The following is a 22,726-nucleotide window of genomic DNA, read 5'->3' on the forward strand; positions in this document are numbered from 1 at the left end:
CCAAGAGCAGGAAGCTTGAGAAACTCGGCATCACCACCAGCAACGACCAAGCCTCCCCCGGTACCACGGTTACAACCACAGGGAAGTCTATCATCAATTTGTCCGACCACACCCTTCAACCAGACGAAATCGAGGTTCTCAGCCGAGGGCTCAATTTCTGCCCCACTACCAAAATGGACCGCATCGGTCTCGCGGCGGACACAGAGGAATTCATCAGGAGAATGAGGCTCCGGGAATTTTACCACAAACCCCAAGATTTCAACAGTGAACCCAATGAGACAATCAATGATCCAGAACAGCAGACAGAGGGATCCACGGTACAGCAACCGAAGAGGAAAGAGTCAAACTGGACTCCTCCGGAGGGTCGCTACCCTCAGCTTGACATGTATGCCCAAGCTGTCAGGAAATGCGTCAATGCCAGATTCATCAGGCGCACTCAGAAGACAGTCCAGAATGTCACCCGAGCACAACGCAACGCCATCAACGCTCTCAAGACCAACCGAAACATCGTCATCAAACCAGCGGACAAAGGAGGAGCCATTGTCATACAGAACAGAACGGACTATTGCAAAGAAGCATACCGACAACTGGACAACCAGGAACACTACAGACGGTTACCCGCAGATCCGACCAAAGAACACACCCACCAGCTCAACAAACTGATCAAGACCTTCGATCCAGACCTTCAAAGCATCCTACGCACTCTCATCCCACGTACTCCCCGCGTGGGAGACTTCTACTGCCTCCCAAAGATACACAAAGCCAACACACCCGGACGTCCTATCGTATCAGGCAATGGAACCCTGTGTGAGAACCTCTCTGGATACGTCGAGGGCATCCTGAAACCCATTGTACAGGGAACCCCCAGCTTCTGTCGCGACACTACAGACTTCCTACAAAAACTCAGCACCCACGGACCAGTTGAACCAGGAACACTTCTCACCACGATGGACGTCTCGGCACTATACACCAGTATCCCCCACGATGACGGCATCGCTGCAACAGCCTCAGTACTCAACACCAACAACAGCCAATCTCCAGACGCCATCCTACAACTCATCCGCTTCATCCTGGATCACAATGTCTTCACCTTCAATAACCAGTTCTTTACCCAAACACACGGAACAGCCATGGGGACCAAATTCGCACCCCAATACGCCAACATTTTCATGCACAAGTTCGAGCACGACTTCTTCACTGCACAGGACCTCCAACCAACACTATACACCAGATACATCGACGACATTTTCTTCCTATGGACCCACGGCGAAGAATCACTGAAGAGACTACACGATAACATCAACAAGTTCCATCCCACCATCAAACTCACCATGGACTACTCCTCAGAATCGGTTTCTTTCTTGGACACACAAATCTCCATCAAAGACGGGCACCTCAGCACCTCACTCTACCGCAAGCCCACGGACAACCTCACGATGCTCCACTTTTCCAGCTTCCACCCCAACCACGTCAAAGAGGCCATCCCCTATGGACAGGCCCTACGAATACACAGGATCTGCTCAGACGAGGAGGAACGCGATGGACACCTACAGACGCTGAAAGACGCCCTCGTAAGAACGGGATATGACGCTCGACTTGTCGATCGACAGTTCCGACGGGCCACAGCGAAGAATCGCATAGACCTCCTCAGAAGACAAACACGGGACGCAACCAACAGAGTACCCTTCGTCGTCCAGTACTTCCCTGGAGCGGAGAAACTACACCATGTTCTCCGCAGCCTTCAACATGTCATCGATGACGACGAACACCTCGCTAAGGCCATCCCCACGCCTCCACTGCTCGCCTTTAAACAGCCACCCAACCTCAAACAGACCATCGTTCGCAGCAAGTTACCCAGTTTTCATGAGAACAGCGTCCACGACACCACACAACCCTGCCACGGCAACCTCTGCAAGACATGCCAGATCATCGACACGGATACCACCATCACACGAGAGGACACCACCCACCAGGTACATGGTTCATACTCCTGTGACTCGGCCAACGTTGTTTACCTCATACGTTGCAGGAAAGGATGCCCCGGAGCATGGTACATTGGCGAGACCATGCAGACGCTGCGACAACGGATGAACGGACACCGCGCAACAATCGCCAAACAGGAGGGTTCCCTCCCAGTCGGGGAACACTTTAGCAGTCAAGGACATTCAGCCACCGATCTTCGGGTAAGCGTTCTCCAAGGCGGCCTTCGAGACACACGACAACGCAAAATCGTCGAGCAGAAGTTGATAGCCAAGTTCCGCACCCATGAGGACGGCCTCAACCGGGATCTTGGGTTCATGTCACGCTACACGTAACCCCACCAGCAAAAAGGGGGAAAAAATTTATATGTTTTTTAAAATTCTCTCTCTCTCTCTGCCATTTTAAGTTTCTTTCTGCTTGCCTGTGTAAAAGACACAATGTATATCGAGTGTACTGGGACGTTCTGTTCTCCGTGACTGGCCTGTTTGAATAACAACGACACCTTTTGATTGGTGTGATGCTGTCCCAACATTGTATAAGATATGCGATTTGAGAACCTTTTCATTCAATCATCTGACGAAGGAGATAATCTCCGAAAGCTTGTGATTTTAAAATAAATTTGTTGGACTATAACCTGGTGTTGTAAGATTCCTTACATTTGACTCAAAACTCATGGAGGCAGCGATCCTATAAGATAGAGAAGTAAAAGAGGCATAAGAGAGAAAGAAAAAGAATTAAAGGATGCACAAGAGACCGGGAATTAAAGGAACCATGCCTCAAAAAGTGTAGGTCAAAGCTGAGATAGCAGATGTGTACAGGAAAATATGAATGTAAGAGTAAAAACCAGCTAGCTGTGGAAGCTGGCAAATAAGATACATTGTAGCATAAATGGCCACCTTGTTAGGATGTCTGAATGATTGTTCCTGTGTATAAGCCAACCTAAATACTGGATTTTACATTTGACATATCCCAGGACCGTTAAATTAGACAATGTATAATTTGAAATGTCATGGATCCAATTTCATGTCCTGAGGATGGTTAACAACCATCAGCAAAATTTGAAATGAAATAAAACTGAAATTTCTCTCTGACCTTCCAAGGCAATACAAAAAAAAGGAAAGTTCAGTGGAACACTGAGCCTGATAAATCAGAGCGATAAAAAGATTCTAACAAGAGAGAAAGATTTTGGAGGTTAGAAGCAAAAGAAGGATCTCCTGTCAGATTACAGCCCTTTTCTTTGTATCCTATCCAGGACTGGAAGCGGAATATTGGAAATGCCTCCCCGGAAATGAAAGCAACAAAGTCTTGGAAGGATTTGGGCTTTATGGAAAATTAAGAGTTAGAGGAGAAAAGTCTTTACCCCAAAGGGAAAAATTTTTAAGTGTTACAATTGTAAAGAGACACTTTCATAGAAGTGTCAGCAACTTTCTCGACTCTGTGGAATCAATATTGCAAGTCTGTGTCACTCCAGTTTCAAGTGCGATTAAGGAGACACCATGTGGACAGATTAACAACAGCATCTGAGGAAATTAAATCTCTCCATTGTTCAGCAGGACAAGAATTAAAATTGGATTCGTAAAACCAGTCTGAATCTTGGCTGGCATTTGGACTGAAAGTTCCTTCTTTGTCAACAAGTCCTCTCCCCAGCCAGTTTTGGCCAAAGGTGGATGGCAAAAATTTTCCTACCTTCCATTCTGGTGGGCTGTAGGTAGAATGAGATGCCTGGATGCCAGGTTTAACTCAAACCTGGAAAGGATAAAGTTATGTAGCTGATCCCTATAAATCTCTAATAACTTGTAACATTCTGGGGCAATGTCTTTAAAGTCAGGTAAACATATCAAAACAAATATTTCTAGGGCATGTGGAGTGTCAAGAGACCTTGAATGGGTAAACAAGTAGTGAGCGGGGGAGTCTTACATAATAAAATTGACCTTGTTCTTTTGTATGATTTTATATATAACACAGTCTGTAGTGAATAACAAAGTCATGCTATGTTGAGGGGTTAAGATGGTTTAAAAAGAATAATAGCCTGCAGTCTGTTAGAAAGCATTGACATAGAAGGGATAAAATGGTTTACACAGAGGATAAGAATCTGCAATATGCTACAGGGCATTGACACATCGAGTTACAATGACATCGTCAAATAAATATGTACAATGGCACCAAATTTCAGCAAGCCCTCCAGCCACCCCCAGGACCATCAATACAGTGGAAGGCCTGGGAATTAGGCTGGGTCACAGATACGCTGGTTCACAGCCTTCTCTGCTAGCTCCAGCAGGCCCTGTTTGGGGCAGAACCTCCGTCCACCCAAAACAAAGTGACCTGCGCAAGAGAGAGAGGGGGTGGCCAGGAAGAGAGGACTTCCAGGCCGGGAATTTCTTTGTCCTCAACCTGCCAGTGGCCGGTATACCTCGTGAGAGGCGGCATACCAGTGGGGCCCACCCGTGGATCTGGGATTTGACCTGGAACTCCGAAGATTTGCAAGTTTCGTAAATATTTTGGCCCCCCATATAAAAAGCCAGAGTGCTACATTGTTGCACATTTCAGCGGGAGGGTGGGCGGTTTGAAATATGACTTTTTGGGATAGTACAGAGGTTCCACGGAAACTAGTGGAGAGGAACTAGACGTAGCCTAATAAATTGAAGGCAGGTATGCATTGGATAGCTCGCAGAAATTTGGGTTTATTATAAATATTGCAAGCTCAAAGTCCAGGCAAAATGCAGCAGAGGTTGTCCACCTCGGTGGGGATATCTCTGCATCCTCCCCCCACCCAGTGTGGCAATCTTCCCCGCATTTTACTGATATTCATTGACTATGCTCACACATGAAGAGTGACCTCTTGGTTGAGGTACTGCAAGGTTACCATGGATACCACGGATACAGTAGAAATATGAAATAAAGGACATCTTGGTTGATCTAGTTTCTTTGCAATTTAAGAAGCCATCTCCAGTCTAACTGATGATTTCATGCCAACTCTGGTTTAAGGCTTTGCTTTATTTGCTAAATTTGGAAGATGAGAGTGGCACCAAATAGTGCAAAAGAAATTGAGGATGAGATTTGTAGGCAATTTAGAAAGGTCTGCAGTAGTAAGAGTTGTAATAATAGGGGACTTCAACAGCCCTAAAGTCAAAGAATCAAAGACGATTATGGCACAGAAGGATGCCATTTGGCCCATCAAGCCCATGTCGTCATAGCAAGGGGTTTCTAAAATGCATCAAAGACTATTTTCTGGATCAGTATGCCTCATGTCCAAAAAGAAACATAGGAACAGGAGTAGGCCATTCAGCCCCTCAAGCCTGTTCCACCATTCAATGAGATCATGGCTGATCTGTATCCTAACCCCATTTACCATCTTGGCTCCATATCCCTTAATACCCTTGGCTAGTAAAAATCTGTCAATCCCAAATTTAACATTATTAATTGAGCTAGCATCTACTGTTTTTGTGGGAAAGAGTTCCACACCTCTACCACTCTGTGTGAAGAAGAGTTCCAACTTCTCTCCTGAATGGCCTGGCTCTGATTTTAAGCTTATGTGCCCTTGACCTAGACTCCCCCACCAGCACCACAAGTTTCTCTCTATCTACCCCATGAATTCCTTTCAAAATCCTAAAAACCTCAATCAAATCACCCCTTAACCCTCTATATTCTAGGCAATTCCAGCCTAGTTTATGTGATCTCTGAATGCTAAATCTGACCAACAAGACAAGTAAGCATTCTGAAGATAGAAAGATTGGGAAATAGTGACCGTAATTCTAATTAGGTTCACATTGTAATAAACAAAGAGAAAAAGAGGAATCAAAAATAAAGTTGTTCGGATGAAAATGAGCCAAGTTCAGTGTGATTAAAGGGGAACTGGTCCAGATTCATCTCCACGCATATTAAAAGAAGTTAGGGAAAAGATAGCAGAGGCATTATTACAAATACATAAAAATTCATTAGAAAAGGGAATAGTGCCAGAGGACTGGTGGACAGCTAATGTTATTCCTCTATTTAAAAAGGGAGATAGAACAAGTCCAGGGAACTATAGGCCAGTTAGCTCAACGGTGATGGTAGGAAATATAATGGAATCTTTACTCAAAAGATGTAATAGAAAAACATCTTGAAAATGAAAATATAATAAAGAATAGTCAGCACGGATTTCAGAAGGGAAAGTCATGCTTGACCAACCTTATTGAATTCTTTGAAGAAGTAACAGAAAGAGTAGAAAAGGGCAATGAGGTATAATATTTTTTAAATGGTGAGAAACTATTAAATGTTGGTGTTCAGAAGGATTTGGGTATCCTTGTACATGAAACACAAAGTTAACATGCAGGTACAGCGAGCAATTAGGAAGGCAAATGGTAGGTTGGCCTTAATTGCAAAGGGGTTGGAGCACAAGAGTAAGGAAGTCTTGTTATTATACAGGGCTTTGGTGAGACCATACCTGGAGTACTGTGTGCAGTTTTGGTCTCTTTACCTAAGGAAGGATATACTTGACTTAGAGGCAGTACACTGAAGGTTCACTAGATTGATTCCTGGGATGAGAGGGTGTCCTATGTGGAAAGATTGAGTAGAATGGGCCTTCTGGAGTTTAGAAGAATGAGAGGTGATCTCATTAAAGCATATAGGATTGTGAGAGGGGCTACAGGCTAGATGCTGAGAGGTTGTTTCCATTGGCTGGAAGGTCTAGAACTAGGGGGCACAGTCTCAGCTTAAGAGGTTGCACATTTGGGACTGAGATGAGGAGGAATTTCTTCACTCAGAGGGTTGCAAATCTTTGAAATTCTCTACCCCAGAGGGGTGTGGATGCTCAGTCGTTGAGCATATTCAAGAATGAGATCGATAGATTTTTAGACTTTTAGGGGAATCAAGGGGTATGGGGACCAGGCAGGAAAGTGGAGTTGAGGTTGAAGATCAGCCATGATCTTATTGAATGGCGGAGCAGAATCCAGCCTACTCCTATTTCTTATGTTCTCATGTTCTTATGTAATATATTTGGATTTTCAAAAGGCCTTCGATATGGTACTGCATTGTAAACTCATGCCTAAGGTCAGAGCATGTGGAGTCAGGGGGCAGGTAGCAGAATGGATAGCAAGTTGTTTACAAAACAGAAAGCAGAGAGTAGGGGTTAAGGGTAGCTACTCAGACTGGCAAAAGGTGGGAAGTGGTGTTCCTCAGGGATCAGTGCTGGGACCATTCTTGTTCACAATTTACACTAATGATTTGGACTTGGGAATCGGAAGTACAATTTCAAAATTTGTGGACGACACCAAATTTGGGGGTCTGGTTAATATAAAGGAGGAATGTGCCAAACGCAAGAAGACATTAATAAACTTGCAGAATGGGCATCTAACTGGCAAATTAATTTCAATATAGATATGTGTGAGGTGGTGCATTTTGGTACGAAGAGTAAGGAAGCCACATACTGCTTGGATAATAAGAGTCTAAATGGGGTGGAGGAGCAAAGGGATCTTGGGGTACAGGTACACAAATCACTAAAAGTAGCGACGCAGGTTAATAAGGCCATAAAAAAAGGCAAATAAAACACTGGGGTTCATTTTTAAAGGGATAGAATTAAAAATCAGAGAAGTTATGTTAAACTTGTATAGAACCTTGGTTAGACCACACAGAGTACTGTGAATAGTTCTGGTCTCCATATTATAAAAAGGATATAGAGGCAAGAGAGAAGGTGCAAAAAAAAATAATCACTAGGCTGATACCAGAACTGAGAGGATATACTTATCAGGAAAGGCTGAATAGGCTGGGGCTCTTTTCTCCAGAAAAGAGAAGGCTGAGGGGTGACCTGATTGAGTTCCACTTGTGGGGGAGTCCAAACTAGAGGTCATAAATATAAAATAGTCGCTAATAAATCCAATAGGTAATTCAGGAGAAACTTCTTTACCCAAAGAGTGGTAAGAATGTGGAATGCGCTACCGCAAGGAGTAGTTGAGGCAAATAGCATAGATGCATTTAAGGGGAAGCTAGAAGGAGAAAGGAATAGAAGGATATGCTGATAGGGTTAAGTGAAGTAGGGAGGGAGGAGGCTTGTGTGGATCATAAACACCGGCATAGACCAGTTGGGCCCAATGGTTTGTTTCTGTGCTGTAGACTTGATGTAACTCATTGATTAGAAAAAAATGACAGATCAAATTGAGGTCCAGCAGTGAGAAATATTTAAATACAGTCAGTCATCGGGAAAATGCTGGATCCATTATTTATGAAGGGGAAATCGTGTTTGACTAATTTATTAGAGTTTTTTGAAGATGTAACTAGCAGGGTAGATAAAGGGGAACCAGTGGATGCAGTATATTTGGATTTTCAAAAGGCATTCGATAAAGTGCCATATAAAAGGTTGTTACACAAGATAAGGGCTCATGGGGTTGGGGGTAATATATTAGCATGGATAGAGGATTAGTTAACAGACAGAAAACAAGAGAGTAGGGATAAACGGGTCATTTTCAGGTTGGCAGGCTGTAACCAGTGGGGTGCCGCAAGGATCGGTGCTTGGGCCTCAGCTATTTACAACCTATATTAGTGATTTAGATGAAGGGACCGAGTGTAATGTATCCAAGTTTGCTGACAATACAAAGCTAGGTGGGAAAGTAAGCTGTGAGGAGGACACAAAGAGTATGCAAAGGGATATAAACAGGTTAAGTGAGTGGGCAAGAAGGTGGCAGATGGAGCATAGTGTGGGGAACTGTGAGGTTATTCACTTTGGTAGGAAGAATAGAAAAACAGAATATTTTTTAAATGGTGAGAAACTAGTAAATGTTGATATTCAGAGAGATTTGGGTGTCCGCGTACAAGAAACACAAAAAGTGAGCAAGCAATTAGGAAAGCAAATGACATGTTGGCTTTTATTGCAAGAGGGTTGGAGAACAAGAGTAAGGAAGTCTTACTACAGGGCTTTGATGAGACCTCACCTGGAGTTATGCATACAGTTTTGGTCTCCTTATCTAAAGGAAATACTTGCCTTGGAGTCGGTGCTTCGAAGGTTCACTAGATTAATTTCTGGGATGAGAGGGTTGTCCTATGAGGAGAGGTTGACTAGAATGGGCCTACACTCTCTGGAGTTTAGAAGAATGAGAGGTGATCCCATTGAAACATTTAAGATCCTGAGGGGGATTGACAGGGTAGATGCTGAGAGGTTGTTTCTCCTGGTTGGCGAGTCTAGAACTAGGGGCATAATCGCAGGATAAGGGTTCGGCCATTTAAGACTGAGATGGGGAGGAATTTCTTCAATCGGAGGGTTGTGAATCTTTGGAATTCTCTACCCCAGAGGGCTGTGGATGCTGAGTCGTTGATTTATATTCAAGGCTGAGATAGATAGATTTTTGGACTCTATGGGAATCAAGGGATATGGGGATTGGGCAGGAAAGTGGAGTTGAGGTCGAAGGTCAGCCATGATCTTACTGAATGGCGGAGCAGGCTCGTGGAGCCGTATGGCCTACTCCTGCTCCTATTTCTTACGTACAAGAAGAGTATGGTACAAATTAACTACATTCAGACCGAGGGTAAAGGATGTACATCAAAAGCTGGGGCTCTGTGGGATAAATAAAGGTTAGATCAAAAGTGAGGTATAAACAGAAGGCTTGGAATATAGGAGGGATAATGCATTAACAAATTGAACGTTTTATAAAGTACATAGAAGGGAAGCAAAAAGGGAAATTAAGCAGATCGAGTGTGAAAGAAGACTGGGAGTCAACAGCAAGGAATTTTATAACAACAATTTGTGTTTATATAGCACCTTTAACGTTGTCAGTAAATATAAGTTGTGAAAGAACCATCTTAAGATATAGGTGGGCATTTTGTACTTGAGAGTGAAGAAATGGTGAAGATGTGGAGTAAGAGTTATCCCTCCGTTTTTATAGGGGAAGGTGAAAGTAGTACTTTTGTTCTAGCTGATGAGGATATGGAAGATTCATTACTGGAAATAAATATTCCAATGAAAACAGTATTTTAAAAAAGTTATAGAACTAAAAAGGTAGAAAAATCACTGGGTCCAGGTGGCATGCATTCCAGAATACTGAAGGAGATTAGGGACAAGATAGTGGAGGCACTAACTATAAATGGGAATTGTGTCAAATGATTGCAGGGTGGCAACTGCTACACCCCTGTTGAAGAAATGTTTTCACACATAGTTATTAGAACATGGAATGCTTTTCCACAAGTGGTTGTTGAGGCAGGGACTATGCATCATTTAAAACAGAATTGGATAAGTACCTAGAAAGGAAGAATATAAAAGGATATAGGGAAAAGGAAAGATAAATGAGGTCAGAGCAGATAGCTCCATTTGAACGGTCAGCGATCCTTACTGTTATTTTGGAAACTGGATTGTGCAATTCTGTCCATTTTTGCATTAGAAACAAAAACCAGGGGTCTAGCTGATAACGTGGATTGACAAAGACAATGGTTTAAAGTAAATCCTCAACCAAATGGCACAATAAAATTCTGACAGTTAATGGATCCTTATTAAAACCCAGAATCGTGCATTAACTACTACTGTCCCAATTACATTGCTCCCCTCTTGGTGAAATGAGCTGTTCCATTTGTCAATGTCACAGATAAGCTGCATTGCATTAGCAGAATGACATTGATGGGACAGTCCATTAATAACTTGTAGGTGAGGAAGCAACATAACAGCAACACAACTGAAAATGTGCATTGAGTATTTTTTTTGTATGTTAGAATTTGAATAAGGGACTCATTGGAAGAATTTTAAAAGTCTGCAGATAGCAGAGAGGTTAGGGCTTTACTTTAACACAAAATCCATACCTCTACCCATGCTCTCACCTCTATCCCCTTTCACTGCTTGTTCACCTCTTTCTCCTGGTTCTTTGCTGTGGCTTCGCTTCATCCGATGAACCACCTCCGCTTGATCTCCATGGGAAAGTGTTGGATCATCTGTGATGAAGTAATTTAACATGTGTATCTGAGGAAAGAAAAATGAGAGTGAGGTAATTAGCACAATCTCAAAAACATGGCTTTACAGATTCTCTGCAAAACACAATAGTGTGATTGTTCTTTACCACCACTACCTTGGCAGAAATCTCTGACCCATCTTGCCTACAACAGGGTCTCATCCTGATTCCTACCTGTTGGAACTGACCAACACTGGCATTATCACAGCTGGCAACCATGAGTTCCAATAGACACTACTGTGCTGCAACGTACAAGTCCCCCACTCCTAGACCCCTCCCCACCTGTCACAAAGGATATCTTCACCTGTCCAATCCTCAAAAGACAAAGTCCAGCCAGCTCCTTTTCTTTCTTCACTCTGCTTCTTGTCCCTAGCTGCACAGGCTCTCAATTCCCATTCAATCTTTACACAATCCCTAGCAAACTCAAGGCTACAACTCTCATGCAGACTATGGACTTAGACAATCCCAACTTGTCCCTTTTCAATGGCTAGTTTACCATAAATCACAAACCAGTTCCCAAGCTTCAACCTTCATGGGTATAACAATTGTAACTGCAAATCAAATACCAACTCCCAGGGAGGTCCCAGTCTTTGAGGTCTGATCCATGACCTTGATCCAGCCCATTACTTTGCCAACCAAGCAGCACCTGGGCTCCAAATTCCAGGCGCCTCCAGACCTTCAGATAGTTCTCATATTTGCAACCTCCAGGCAGCTACCTGCCTGACTACAACCCTACAAGCAACCTATGGAATCAGACCTCCCAGACTTCAACTTTGTCCTCCCCAATGAACTCTAGTTCTGACTTTCTCTGTCTGCCCTGGATGCCTGACTTCCGATCTGACCCCAAACTTTGTTGTCCTCCTGGTCAGTTCCCGTGTTTGTCCTCCAGTCTTGCCCCAAACTGATAACTCTTTCCTGGTCCTTGAACTCCAGGCCAGCCTTGGACTACAAACTCTCAGCTGACTGCAACCACAACTCATGGCTTTCTGCTTTAACCACTGCATCCTTAATCTCCCATTGCATCTGAACATATCATTGCTATTCTTGTTCCACTTGTGGCTGCCATCCAGGCACTACCCTTTTACTTGCCCAGCTGTGCTCCACTCACACCTTGCCCTAACTCATTCTTTGCCCTTCTCCCTCCTTCATTCTGACAAACTGCTCTATGCCCACCACATTCCCTGGTCTATCTGTCACAACTCTCCCACTAACTCTGGAATGCACTGCCTGAAAGGATGGTGGAAGCAGATTCAATAACAACTTTCAAAAGGGAATAGAATAAATACTTGAAGGGAAAAAAAATTACAGGGCTATGGGGAAAGAGCAGGGGAATGGGACTAATTGAATAGCTCTCTCAAAGAGCTGGCATAGACATGATGGACCAAATGGCCTCCTTCTGTGCTGTAACACATTATGATAACTCCTTTCTTTCTGTTTTAAAGGTGTTTTTCTATTAAAGGCACAATATAAATGCAAGATGCTGTTGCACCAGGCAGTGTTCTCTTCTGGACAGGCCTACAGCTACCCACTGCCTGAACCCATGCATTCATCACTATGTGTGGTGCAGCACACCTCGCTGGACCTACACTAGTAGTCATCCTCCATACTGTACTCATTCAGACGGTGTGACCTCCATAAATTCCCATTCTTCCATCATTTTCATCCTCATCCAGCTCCATTGGCTTCCCATGCCTCAGCAAATTGACCAAGATCCTCCTCCTCTCTTTCAAACCCCTCATGACTATGGTCCACCCTTGTCAGTGATCTTGCCTAGCCGCACTTCCCTGTATGCATCCTCTACTCTTCAGATAGATAGAATCATAGAATGGTTACGGCACAGAAGGAGACCACTCAGCCCACCGAGCCTGCGCCCGCTCTCTGCAAGAACAATCCAGCCAGTCCCACTTCCCCGCTCTTTCCCCGTAGCCCTGCAAATTTTTCTCCTTCAGGTACCTATCTAATTCCTTTTTGAAAGTCACAATTGACTCTGCTTCGAACACCCTTTCAGGCAGTGCATTCCAGATCCTAACCACTCGCTGCGTAAAAAAGTTTTTCCTCATGTCGCCTTTGGTTCTTTTGCCAATCACCTTAAATCTGTGTCCTCTGGTTCGGGACCATTCCACCAATGGGAACAGTTTTTCTTTATTTACTTTGTCTTGATCCTTCATGATTTTGAACACCTCTATCAAATCTCCTCTCAACCTTCTCTGCTATAAGGAGAATAATCCCAGCTTTTCCAGTCTATCCACGTAACTGAGGTTCCTCATCCCTGGAACCATTCTAGTAAATCTTTTCTGCACCCTCTCTAAGGCCTTCATATCCTTCCTAAAGTGCGGTGCCCAGAATTGGACACAATACTCCAATTGTGGCTGAAGCAGTGTTTTATAAAGGTTCATCATGACTTCCTTGCTTTTATACTCTATGCTTCTATTTATGAAGCCCAGGATCCTGTATGCTTTTTTAGCTGCTTTCTCAACCTGTCCTGCCACCTTCAATGACTAGTGTACATATGTCCCCAGGTCTCTCTGTTCCTGCACCCCCTTTAGAGTTGTATCCTTTAGTTTATACTGTCTCTCCTCGTTCTTCCTACCAAAATATATCACCTCACACTTCTCAGCATTAAATTTCATTTGCCACGTGTCCACTCATTCCACCAGCCTGTCTATGTCCTTTGAAGTCTATCACTATCCTCCTCACTGTTCACTACACTTCCAAGTTTTGTGTCATCTGCAAATTTTGAAATTGTGCCCTGTACAGCCAAGTCCAAGTCATTATTATATAACAAAAAAAAGCAGTGGTCCCAGTACCGACCCCTGGGGACCACCACTGTATACCTCCCTCCAGCCTGAAAAACAACCATTCACCACTACCCTCTGTTTCCTATTACTTAGCCAATTTCATATGCATGTTGCTACTGCCCTTTTTATTCCGTGGGCGTCAATTTTATTGATAAGCCTATTATGTGGCACTTCATCAAATGCCGTTTGGAAATCTATGTACACAACATCAACCACATTGCCCTCATCAACCCTCTCTGTTACCTCATCAAAAAACTCAAATCAAGTTAGTCAAACACGATTTGCCTTTAACAAATCCGTGCTGGCTTTCCTTTGTTAATCCACACTTGTCCAAGTGTCTATTAATTATCTGGGACAAAACTGTTTCTAAAAGCTTCCCCACCACCGAGGTTAAACTGACTGGCCTCTAGTTGCTTGGTTTATCTTTACATCCTTTTTTGAACAAGGGTGTAACATTTGTAATTCTCCAGTCCTCCAGCACTACCCCTATGTCTAAGGACGATTGGAAGGTTGTGGCCAGTATTTACACAATTTGCACCCTTACTTCCCTCAGCAACCTAGGCTGCATCCCATCTGGACTTGGTGACTTATCGACTTTATGCATTGCCAGCCTTTCTAGTACCTCCTCTATCAATTTTTAACCCATACAGTATCTCAACTGCCTCCTGTGTTCCCACGCCCCCTGCTCCTACAATAGTGGCTGTTCTCTCTGTCATTATACAGCTGTCCTAAGGAACTTCATCCTAAATCTCTTCAACTTGCTATCTACTGCCCCACCTTCAATAAGTCCCCAAAAAACTGTTCCACAATGCCTTCAGCCACATCTGTCAAAACTACTGCTGTTGCCCTTTTCCGCACTACTCAAAGTCTACTCTTTTCTTCTGCCCTGTAAAATGCTCTGGAAAGCTTTCTGTACATGAAAATGCTGTAGCAATGCAACTTGTTGTTGTATTATAAGAGTAAACTGGTTAAATCATATGCTAGCCAAGCAGAGTCAGCGATAGCAGCACCAAAATGAGACCTGTACATGGAGGATCATACTGGGCTGCAATGGAGTCCATAATCAGATAATCTCATGGCACTCAACTTCTGGAGTCAGATAGGAAAAATGTTGAGTGAGGTACTGGATGAAGAACCATACTCCTGCAATTATCCCAAGTCCTTTCAGTGGTCACATTACTTCCTCATGCCTCTCCCCCACTCCTCATATACCTCTGCAAATGAAATTTTTAACATAACTAACTAGAAAATTAATCACTTTTAAAAACTAATCACAAATCATACCAATAAAACTCACCCATCCCGCACTCCAATGCCTGAAAGAACTTTTGCCCATAAAAGCTTCACCCTTGCCTCCTCTTCCCAAAGCTTCCAATATTTTCCATGATGTGGAGATGCCGGTGATGGACTGGAGTTGACAATTGGAAACAATTTTACAACACCAAGTTATAGTCCAGCAATTTTATTTTAAATTCACAAGCTTTCGGAGGCTTCCCCCTTCGTCAGGTGAACGTTGTTGGAAAAACATCGTTCACCTGAGGAAGGGGGAAGCCTCCGAAAGCTTGTGAATTTAAAATAAAATTGCTGGACTATAACATGGTGTTGTAAAATTGTTTCCAATATTTTCATCAGCCTTTATTCCCAATATTTTCCCTCCCTTCCGATATGTACTACCTGCTATACCCTGAGCATGCATGAGTCACTAATTATCTGTGTCCTGTCCCATTCTGAATCAGATTTCACAGTGTGGGAGCTCTCCAAATGCATTTGGCAAATTAGAGCTTGAACTTTACAGATTTATCTCAGACCACAAAGTAAACCAGTAGGACACCAGCAGCTCGATCACATTCTTCAGAACTGCTATCCCTTCGACAGTCTGGCAGATTTTAATGAGGTTTGCTTAGCCACAAACTTTACAGAGTTTCTCAATGATCTCAGGCAACATATCAAAAGCTTATTATTCCTATTCTCAGCCAAACCAATTATAGGAAGTACATATTGTGCTGGAGAACATAGATAGAACAAAACATCACATTAATGTTATTCCTAATTTATATATGCAGCCCTCGTCCTCAATACTCCAATTCCACAAAACAAAACTTCAAGTTTCCATATCCTGACACAAATGCAAATTATAACATCCCAACCACCACCTTAGCTGAAAAAAGTGTTAATTCAGCACAGATTGCAGAATAAACCAGAGAACTCCGGGTCTGTGTAACACAGCTACTCATTGCTATAATCATTTGAGCCAACAGGCCATTGCGTGATCAGCAAACCTCTCCATACAGGTTGGATTGTCGAACTTTGGTCACAAAATGGATGTCAGGCCAGCCCAGTTAGTTTGATTCTCAATGTACAATGCCATTCTGTTGTCATCAAGCATAGCCATCCTGGAAGACAACATGCCCCCATTTGTGAACTGTGGGGTATACAATGACACCAGTGGTACTAACTCAATGGTGTACCTTGGTAAGTCTGTAAGATCAGTTTAGTGCTCGCTACATTTGTGGGCTCCTGTATTCAAAATGAATCAGGAGCATGTTGCAGAAACAGAACCGAAACATCTAAAACCATTACTTTGCCCTCATGTTGTCCTTCATTGCATTTTTTGTGTGAAGTGTTTCTGTGTGAAGTCTTAAAAGTAGAATGTGTTCAACATGTTGTGGTTTATTGCAAAATTACTACAAACTAAAGAAGTGGTGTTTACAAGTTAAAAGATTTGCACAACAGAAAAAAAATCTGCTTCAGATCAATCTTAGATCAGTGGGATTAGAGAAGAACAAAAATCCTACCAAGTAGCAACGGAAAATGTTGGAAACGCTCAGCAACATCTGTGGACAGAGAAACAGAGTTAATGGGCTCTATTTTAGCACCCGCGATCGGGTGCGTTCCTGGCGGGGGGGCTACGAAAATCGGGGATGCTCGGGGCGGGTCGGGAGCCCGGCTCCAACCCGCCCCATTTCCGGGTTCCCCACTGACGCGTTGACATGCGCGCGCAGCCCCCGCATGTGGGACTCCCGACGGCAATTAAAGCCGCGGGGAGCCACTTAAGGTATTTATTTTGGTATTTCAGGTCGTTTACAGACCTGATTAACATGATATTTTAGGAGGGTTGGGATTTTACAAACAACTGGGACTGTTTCCCGTACACTCCCAGTTCAAATGGACGTGTTGCAGCCATCAGCCTGTGGCAGCTGCAAAGGTCCATTTGACAGGTGGTGGGGGGAGACCCTCACTCATTCCAGGAGGCCACTCTGTCACTTGAGACAAAGTTTGGCCTCCACCACCATCCTCCTAACAACAAAATTCACCAACTTGCACACTTACCCCAGTGTCCAGACACATGTATCTACCTTGCGGACCCCCTCAGATGTACATCTTCCAGATGGGGGCCGCCGTAGCTGCAGTCATGACCTCCTCGGAGGGCAAACAGCATCACCAGCCTCGCCGGCCACACCGTCTACCTCTGACACGTGGAGCTCTACAACACAGTGCTGTGACACATCCACCTGCACAGCAGGATGGAGGGCAACCACAGAAGAGATGCGTCGCAGAGGGCACTACCCTCGCCACAGGTTCCACAGACCGAGGCTCAGCTTCCTGGACCTCTCTGAGCAGCAGTGCACACGGAGGCTCAGAGTCACTCGACATGTAGTCGTGGACATCTGCAGCCTCCTTCATGCCGAGCTGCTCCCGGCTGGCCCGAGCACCATCTTCTTACCTGTCGCTGTCAAAGTCACCACTGCCCTCAACAACTTCTCCTCCGCATCCTTCTAGGGTGGGGACATCGGACACTGGGGACATCGCCGACGTCTCTCAGTCGTCTGCACAAAAGAGCCCTGCAAATACACCTACACCCACTCTGCAGTGACACAATGGGTGGCATCAGTTGTGGGTCTTCATTGTGATCCTCAGGAAAGGGCATTATTGCACAAACCAGACAAGATTCGCAAAGACGTGGCAGTAGTGGTGCCAATATAATATGTAATGTGAGTTGCTCAGAAATTAAATGTAAGTAAAAACCATGACAAACCCTCAAACACCCTTGTGCATCCCCTTCATGCTCACAACACATTTGCCTTATGCTTCCTACTGCACATATGTGATGCATGCCCTGTGGCTGCAGCACAGGTAGTGGCAGGTTGAGTGAGGCTGACTGTGAAAGAGATGCACGAGAGGGTGAGTATGAGATAGAGCCATGAGATTGTATGAGGATTGGGTTGAGTGGTAGTGGCGGGATGAGTACTGGCGAGGTGAGTAAGTGCAGGTAAGATGAGGATGAGGTTTGAGTGGGTGTGAGGGGTGATGTGACAGAGTAGTGTTGGCAGTGGAGAAGGAGATGTGGGGTGGGGGCGGTGATGTGCCAGACGGAGTGTAGGGGAATGAGTAAGTGTACTCACTTCAGCTGACCTACTTAGGTCATTGCAGCACCTCCTGCACTGTATGCAGGTGGGCAATATGTTGGTGGTGCAGGTGACCTCCTCTGCCACCTCGAGCCAGGCCTTCTTGGTGGCAGAGGCAGGCCGCTTCCTCCCGCCCACCGGGAGGGAAGATCACTGTCCTCCCCCTCCTCCTCACCCCATCCAATAAGAGCTGGAGTGAGGCATCATTAAACCTGGGAGCAGCCTTCCCTCTGGGCTGCTCCATGCTGTAATTTTTCCTATTTCTTGCAGCATCAGTCAGTGGAGGACCGCCCCTTTAAATAGAGCTCCTCCAGCTGACAGACCTTACTGTGCATGCGCAGCCCGCCCGCCGCGCAGCTTTCCAGCGGGGAACCCGGAACAAGAGGTAAGTGGATCCAATCAGCCTGCAATTGCGCGCGAAGCAGACTGATTTCACCGGACGCATTACCCACACGCCCAATCGCCCCCCCCCACCCCGCCGCCGCCAAGGTAATATCGGGCCCAATGTTTCAGGTCAATGACCTTTCATCAGAACTGGTCCCTGATGGTTCTAATGAAAGGTGATCAACCTGTAATGTTAACTCTGTTTCTCTCTACAGATGCTCTCCAAACTGCTTAACCTTGTCCAGCATTTTCTGTTTTTAAGAACATAAGAAATAGGAGCAGGAGTAGGAGTAGGCCATATGGCCCCCCGAGCCTGTTCTGCCAGTACCTCAACTCCACTTTCCCGCCCTATCTCCATATCCCTTGATTCCCTGCGTTTCCAAAAATCTATCGATCTCAGTCTTGAATATACTCAACGACTGAGCATCCACAGCCTTCAGGGGTAGAGAATTCCAAAGATTCACAATTCGCTGAGTGAAGAAAATTATCCTCATCTCAGTCCTAAATGGCCGACCCCTTATCTTGAGATTATGATCTCTAGTTCTAGGCTCTCCAGCCAGGAGACGATCAGCATCTACCCTGTCAAGCCCACTAAGAATTTTATACGTTTCAATGAGACCATCTCTCATTCTTCTAAACTCCAAAGAATATAGGCCCATCCTACTCAATCTCTCCTCATAGGACAACCCTCTCATCCCAAGAATCAATCTAGTGAAACTTTGTTGCACTTCTAAGGTAATATATCCTTCTTTAGATAAGGAGACCAAAACTGAACACAGTACTCCAGGTATGATCTCACCAGAGCCTTAAATAATTGCAGCAAGACCTCCTTACTCTTATACTCCAACCCCCTTGCAATAAAGACTAACATACCATTTGCCTTCCTAATTGCGTGCTGTACCTGCATGCTAACTTTCTGTAATTCATGTACAAGGTTACCCAAATCCCTTTGACTACGAACATTTCTTAGTCTCTCACCTTTTAAAAAAAAATTCTGCTTTTCTATTCTTCCTACCAAAGTGGATAATTTCACATTTCTCCACATTATACTCCATCTGCCACCTTCTTGCCCACTCACTCAATCTGTTTTTATTTCATTTTTCCAGCATCAACAGTGTTTTCCTTTGGTCCTACCAAGTAGCAATTTTTTCAAGCAAATTTCCAACAAAATCAGTTGATACTGTCTCAATGAACCCCATCAAGAGACAGAGATGCGAACATAGGAACAGGAGTAGGCCATTTAGCCCCTTGAGCCTGTTCCACCATTCAATGAGATCATGGCTGATCTGTGACCTAACTCCATATACCCACCTTAACCAAAGGCATTAAGGGATAAGGGCTAACAAAAATCTATCAATCTCAGATTTAAATTTAACAATTGAGCTAGCATCAACTGCCATTTGCAAAAGAGAGTTCCAAACTTCTACGACCCTTTGCGTGTAGCAGTGTTTCCTAACTTCACTCCTGAAAGTCCTGGCTCTAATTTTTAGGCTATGTCCCCTAGTCCTAGACTCCTCAACCAGTGGAAATAGTTTCTCTCTATCAGTCCCCGTTAATATGTTGAAAAATTCAATCAAATCACCCCTTAATCTTCTAAATTCTAGGAAATACAACCCTAGTTTGTGTAATCTCTTCTCGTAATTTAATCTTTGGAGTCCAGGTATCATTCGAGTAAATCTATGTTGCACTCTTTCCAAGGCCAATATATCCTTCCTAAGATGCGGTGCCCAGAACTGAACACAGTACTCCAGGTGTGGTCTAATCAGGGCAATATATAGCTGTAGCATAACTTCTACCCCCTGTATTCTAGTCCTCTAGATATAGATATAGATAGAAAGGCCAGCATTCCATTAGCCTTTTTGATTTTTTTCTGTACCTGTCCATGGCATTTTAATGATCTATGTACATGGGCCTCTAAGTCTCTTTTGACCTCCATTGTTTCAAGCTTTTCACCATTTAGAAAGTACTGTGATCTATCCTTTGTAGGTTCAAAGTGGATGACCTCACACTTGCGTACACTGAAATCCATTTGCCACAGTTTTGCCCATTCACTTAAATTATTAATATCTCTCTAATTTTATGCTTCCATCTACACTGTTTGCAATGCTGCCTATCTTTGTGTCATTGTCAAACTTGGATATGTGGCTCTCCCTCCCAACATTGAATTCATTAATAAATACAGTGAATAGTTGAGACCCCAACACAGATCCCTGTGGGACACCAGCCAGTTACATCCTGCCAATTTGAGTACCTGCCCATTATCCCTACTCTCTGTCTCCTACCGCTCAGCAATTTCCTAACCGGGTCAATAATTTGCCCTCAATTCCATGAGCTTTAACTTTAGCTAACAGTCTCTTATGAGGGACTTTATCAAATGCCTTCTGGAACTCCATATAAACAACATCCATAGACATTCCCCTGTCCAATACTTTAGTGACCTCTTCAGAAGAAAGACTTGCATTTATATAGCGCCTTTCACAACCTCAGGATGTCCCAAAGCGCTTTATAGCCAATGAAATGGCCTAGCAAGCCACTCAGTTGTAAAATCTCGCTACGAAAAGTCATAATAAGAATAAAACCGGACGGAACACCCGGCATCGGACCACTAGGCACCGGACACGACAACGGCAAAACACCAAGCCCAGTCGACCCTGCAAGGTCCTCCTTACTAACATCTGGGGACTTGTGCCAAAATTGGGAGAGCTGTCCCACAGACTAGTCAAGCAACAGCCTGACATAGCCATACTTACAGAATCATATCTTTCAGCCAACGTCCCAGACTCTTCCATCACCATGCCTGGGTATGTCCTGTCCCACCGGCAGGACAGACCCACCAGAGGTGGCGGTACAGTGATATACAGTCAGGAGGGAGTGGCCCTGGGAGTCCTCAACATTGACTCTGGACCCCATGAAATCTCATGGCATCAGGTCAAACATGGGCAAGGAAACCTCCTGCTGATTACCACCTACCGTCCTCCCTCAGCTGATGAATCAGTCCTCCTCCATGTTGAGCACCACTTGGAGGAAGTACTGATGGGAGCAAGGGCACAGAATGTACTCTGGGTGGGGGACTTCAATGTCCATCACCAAGAGTGGCTCGGTAGCACCACTACTGACCGAGCTGGCCGAGTCCTGAAGGACATAGCTGCTAGACTGGGCCTGCGGCAGGTGGTGAGCGAACCAACACGAGGGAAAAACTTACTTGACCTTGTCCTCACCAATCTCCCTGTCGCAAATGCATCTGTCCATGACAGTATTGGTAGGAGTGACCACCGCACAGTCCTCGTGGAGATGAAGTCCCGTCTTCGCACTGAGGACACCATCCAACGTGTTGTGTGGCACTACCACCGTGCTAAATGGGATAGATTCAGAACGGATCTAGCAGCTCAAAATTGGGCATCCATGAGGCGCTGTGGGCCATCAGCAGCAGCAGAATTGTATTCCACCACAATCTGTAACCTCATGGCCCGGCATATTCCTCACTCTACCATTACCAACAAGCCAGGGGATCAACCCTGGTTCAATGAGGAGTGTAGAAGAGCATGCCAGGAGCAGCACCAGGCGTACCGAAAAATGAGGTACCAACCTGGTGAAGCTACAACTCAGGACTACATGCATGCTAAACAGCGGAAGCAACATGCTATAGACAGAGCTAAGCGATTCCACAACCAACGGATCAGATCAAAGCTCTGCAGTCCTGCCACATCCAGTCGTGAATGGTGGTGGACAATTAAACAACTAACGGGAGGAGGAGGCTCTGCAAACATCCCCATTCTCAATGATGGCGGAGTCCAGCACGTGAGTGCAAAAGACAAGGCTGAAGCGTTTGCAACCATCTTCAGCCAGAAGTGCCGAGTGGATGATCCATCTCAGCCTCCTCCCGATATCCCCACCATCACGGAAGCCAGTCTTCGGCCAATTCGATTCACTCCACGTGATATCAAGAAACGGCTGAGTGCACTGGATACAGCAAAGGCGATGGGCCCCGACAACATCCCAGCTGTAGTGCTGAAGACTTGTGCTCCAGAACTAGCTGCGCCTCTAGCCAAGCTGTTCCAGTACAGCTACAACACTGGCATCCACCCGACAATGTGGAAAATTGCCCAGGTATGTCCTGTCCACAAAACGCAGGACAAATCCAATCCGGCCAATTACCGCCCCATCAGTCTACTCTCAATCATCAGCAAAGTGATGGAAGGTGTCGTCGACAGTGCTATCAAGCGGCACTTACTCACCAATAACCTGCTCACCGATGCTC

At 44.8% G+C, this 22,726-nt stretch overlaps 1 protein-coding gene across 1 annotated transcript in view; it reads right to left on the bottom strand.

Annotated features, from left to right (window-relative positions):
• The window catches only part of eda (ectodysplasin A), a 221,837-nt gene that overhangs the window by 65,525 nt on the left and 133,586 nt on the right, over positions 1-22,726 (bottom strand). Inside the window, exon 2 of the mRNA XM_067997223.1 lies at positions 10,735-10,891. Coding sequence (XP_067853324.1) covers positions 10,735-10,891 — 157 coding nt within the window. The remainder of the gene's footprint in view (positions 1-10,734; positions 10,892-22,726) is intronic.

The sequence above is a fragment of the Heptranchias perlo genome, chromosome 15, assembly GCF_035084215.1.
Source record: "Heptranchias perlo isolate sHepPer1 chromosome 15, sHepPer1.hap1, whole genome shotgun sequence".
NCBI classification, from domain to species: domain Eukaryota; kingdom Metazoa; phylum Chordata; class Chondrichthyes; order Hexanchiformes; family Hexanchidae; genus Heptranchias; species Heptranchias perlo.